At 23.5% G+C, this 5,000-nt stretch overlaps 1 protein-coding gene across 4 annotated transcripts in view; it reads left to right on the top strand.

The window, feature by feature from the left end:
* The window catches only part of LOC113814734 (G-protein coupled receptor GRL101), a 173,981-nt gene that overhangs the window by 159,883 nt on the left and 9,098 nt on the right, over nucleotides 1-5,000 (top strand). For 3 of the 4 annotated variants that reach the window (XM_070124449.1, XM_070124451.1, XM_070124450.1), the window contains one exon: nucleotides 2,879-3,028. The exons of the other annotated variant lie outside the window; for it this stretch is intronic. In XM_070124449.1, the coding sequence (XP_069980550.1) occupies nucleotides 2,879-3,028 (150 nt within the window). The remainder of the gene's footprint in view (nucleotides 1-2,878; nucleotides 3,029-5,000) is intronic. 4 annotated transcript variants of the gene reach the window in all.

A 5,000-nucleotide genomic window follows, 5' to 3' on the forward strand; every position in this document is an offset into this window, starting at 1 on the left:
CCAGGTATCTGACACCTTTTCAGTAGATATGGGGGGTGCAGACCCTTATACCCCCTTCAAGGGGACTGCTGACCCCCCCCCCCCCGCCACCTCGCCTGCTCTGCAAAATCTTATCCTCGTATGTCCCGGCAGGAGAGAGCCTAGACCCAGGAGCAGTTTTATCCTCACCTTCCATAAGCATTAACTCCAGATAGGCCAGGCTACGGGTCACTGGGATCGTCGGGGTATTCCAGGGCGTTGGCGGGAATTGCGATCGCTTACAGTAAAGTTACACTGCTTTCTTCGTTTTGTTTTTGGGACCCTTTTCCATGCACCACATACATACTGGTGTCTGTCTTTTCTGTAATGGCACGGTGTCTTACAGTGCAGGCACTGTACTTCGACTGAATGTAAACCGTGATTTTGCGATGATTACTATTATTATTATTATCTTTATATTTCTTGTTATTATTATCATTATTATTATCATTATCATTATTATTATCATCATTATTATTGTTATTGCTATTATCGTGTTTATTGTCATTATTATCATTATCATTATCATTATTATTTGGTATTATCATTATCATCATTATCATTAATTATTATTTTCATCATTATTATTATCATTATCATTATCATCACTGTTGTCATTATTGTTGTTATTGTTAATAAACAATAACAACAATCATTATAATAATTTTCATTATTATTATCACTAGTTTAACTATTTTATGGGTATTATTATTATTGTTTTGGATATTGTTATTGTTATCAAAGCTATTGCTATCATTATTTATTATTACTATTATCCTCATCGTTATTTTAATAACTATCATTATCATCATTGTTATCATTATCATCATCACCATTATCATTATCATTATCATCATCACCATCATCATTATTATTAATATTATTGTGACTTATTATCTTCATTGTTATCACAAAGTAGTAGTATCATTATTATCACTACCACTACTACTACTACTATTATAATCATGATCACCCTCACTATCATCAAGGTTGTTGTTATTGTTATTATTTTTGTTGTTGCTGTTGTTGTTAGTAGTTGTTGTTGTCGTAGTATTGTTATCATTATTTTATTATTATTATTATTATTATTATTATTATTATTATTATTATTATTATTATTATTATTATTATTATTATTATTATTATTATTATTATTATCATTATCATTATCATTATCAACATCATTATCATCATCATTGTCATTATCATTATCATTATTATTAGTATTAGTATCATCATTTTTATTATTATCATTATTGTCATTATCGTTATTAATATCATTATTACTTTTATTAATGCTATTATTACTGTAGTTTTTTTTATTTTATTGTTATTATCATTATCATTATTATTATTATTGTTATCATTATCATTATTATTATTGTTATTATCATTACTATTATTATTATTACCATTATTATTGTTGTTGTTGTTGTTGTTGTTGTTGTTGTTATCATTATTATCATTTTCATCTTTATTATTATCATTATTGTCACTGCTGTTATCATTATTATAATAATTGTTATTGTTATTGTAATTATTATCAGTATCAATATCATTATCATTTTCATTATCATTATTATTATAATCATATTGATATTACTGTTTTAATCACCATTATCATTTTGATATTATTGTCATTTTTATTATTATCATTATTATTATTATTATCATTTTTATCATTCCATTCTTGTTATTAGTGTCATTATCATTATCATCGTTGTTATTATTATCATTTTTGTTATCATTATTATTATCGATATTGTTGTTGTTGTTCTCATCATCATCAGTATCATTATTATTGTTATCATTATTATCAATATTTTTGTTATTATAATCATATTCATCATTATTATTAATAATAGTAATATTATTATTATTATCATTATCAGTATTATTATCATTATTGTTATTATTACTATTAGTTTCTATCATTATCATTATTGTTATTATCATTATCATCACTACCATCATCAATAATTGTTATCATTACCTATTTTGTTATTATCATCATTAGTTTTATTATTGTTGTTCTCCTTATTATCCTTATTATTATCATCATCATCATTATTATTATTATTATCATTATTATTATTATTATTGTTATTATCATTATTATTATTATTATTATTATTATTATTATTATTATTATTATTATTATTATTATTATTATTTTTGTTGTTGTTGTTGTTGCTGTTTTTATTATCATTTGTTTTATTATTATTCTCATTATTTTATTTTCATTATATATATATTGTCATTATTGTTATAATTATCATTGTCGCTATTATTATTGTTATTATCTATTATTATCATTATAATCATTATTATTATCATTATCATTATCATCATCATTATTATTATTATTATTGTTATTATCATTATAATCATTATCATAATCATTTTCATTACTATATCATCATTATTATCGTCGTCATCATTATAACTTTGTCATGTCACTGTTATTTATCATCATTATTATTATAAGAATCACAATCATTACATTTTTCCCTGTCATTATTATTAATGTTATTTTTATTATGCTTATTACTGATATCATTATCAGTATCTTTAATATAATAATTGTTATTATCAATTTTATCATCATCATAATAGTTACTACTATCATTGTTATTCTTATTGTTTTTACTATTATAATAATTATCATTATCTTATTATTGTTATCATCATTGTTATCATTATTATTGTTATTATTATTACTGACATTATCATCACTATTGTTATCAGCATTTGAGATTCCTCGCCATGAATGCTCTTTCCCCCTTGTCTACTTTCCCCGACCTCCTCTTCGCAACCTCCTTTGCGCCTCACTACTAATCCCTCTCCCTCTCCCTGGCAGGAGTCCCAGAGTGCCACAAGGGCGTGGCACTGACTTGCGTCGTGTCCCCATTAGACAGGAAGAAGGACAGGTGCATCGCCGCCCGGAATATCTGCGACGGCTTCAACGACTGCCACAATGGAGAGCAGGTGTCGGACGAGTACGGTTGCCGTGAGTGTCACCTGTCATATCGGTTCTTGTCACATCGTTCGTGTCAGTCGGATGGCATCATCTCTTCTGTAACTTTATTATTATTGTTATCCTTATTATTGTTACCTCCGCCAGTGAGTTTTTCATAGCATTGGATAGTTTGTTCATTGGTCTGCAGGAAGTGATGAACAGATTTCCATTATTACCAGAGGTATGTCAGCCACTGAATGGAGGTGACCCGGATCATCATCTGGATCCAGGATCTTTTTTTAAGGATTCCTTCGCGAGATCGGGAAACATGGACGTCACGTGTGTTTAAGAAAGAGTTTCATGCAGCTTTTCAAGTGTGACTGCTTTCATGACATTAGAGACCCTACTGCCTTGGCGGAGATATGTGCTCGCTGAGTGCATCTAGTTCATAATTATCATAATGATTAATATCATTATTATCATTGCTATTATTATAGATGTTACTTTTATTATTATCATTATTGTTGTTGTTGTTATCATCATAATTTTTATTATTCTAATTATCATTTCCATTATCTCTATCATTACCATTATTGTTACTATTATTATCACTATTATCATTGTTATCATTGTTATTATTATTGTTATTATTATTATCATTATCATTATTACCATCATCTTCATCGTCATCATAATCACCATTATTATTTTTGTCATCATTATCATTATCGTTAAAGCTATTTTCGTCATCATTATTATTTCGTCATCATTATTATTTCTTCATCATTATGATCATTACTACAATTGTTATTATCATTAGCATTATTATCATTAAGGTTATATAATAAAGTTAATTATTATTATTATTATCATTATTATTATTATTATTATTATCATTATTATTATTAATAATATCATTATTATTGTTGTTGTTACTATTATTATTATTATTATCATTATTATTATATTTATTATAATTATTACTATCATTTTCATTAACATTATTATTATTATTATTATTATTATCATTATTATTATTATTATTATTATTATTATTATTATTATTATTATTATTATTATTATTATTATTATCATTATTACTCTCGTTATTATTATCTTTACCGTCATTATTTCTGTAATTATTGTTATCATATTTTTATTGATAACATTATTATTGTTATCATTATTATTAATATTATTGTTATTGTTATTATTACTATATTATTATTATTATTATTGTTATTATCAATATGATTATTATTATTATTATAATCATTTTTCTTATTGTTGTTATTATTATCATCATTACTGCTATTATCATTATTACCAATACTATGGTTAATATTACTATTATTATTATTATCATTATTATTATTATTATTGTTGTTGTTTCTTTTATTATCATTATTATTATTATTATTATTATTATTATTATTATTATTATTATTATTATTATTATTATTATTATTATTATTATTATTATTATTATTATTATCATTATCATTGTTATCATTGTTGTTGTTGTTATTATTATTATTATTATTATTATTATCATTATTATTATTATCATTATTATCATTGTCATTATTATCAGCATCACGATCATTAGTATTATTATTACTATCATTATTAGCATTATCATCGCAATTATTGTTGTCATTGTAATGATTGTTATTACTACTATTATGATTATTTGTTATCATTATCAATATGATTATTGTTATTATTATAATCATCATCCTTATTATTATTATGATTATTATTATTGTCGGTATTATAATTACTATTATTATTATTACTACTGCCATTGCTATTCATACTATAATTATCATTATTGTTATTATTATCATTATCATTGTTAGTAGTAGAAGTAGTAGTAGTATTGTTATTATTGTTATTATTATGATTATCATTATTTTTATTATTATCATTATTATCATTATTATTTTTCTTAATATTAACATTATTGTTGCTATCAGCATTATTATTGTTATTGTTATTGTTATTTTCAATATTATCATTA

The sequence above is a fragment of the Penaeus vannamei genome, chromosome 8 (genome assembly GCF_042767895.1).
Source record: "Penaeus vannamei isolate JL-2024 chromosome 8, ASM4276789v1, whole genome shotgun sequence".
NCBI classification, from domain to species: Eukaryota; Metazoa; Arthropoda; class Malacostraca; order Decapoda; family Penaeidae; genus Penaeus; species Penaeus vannamei.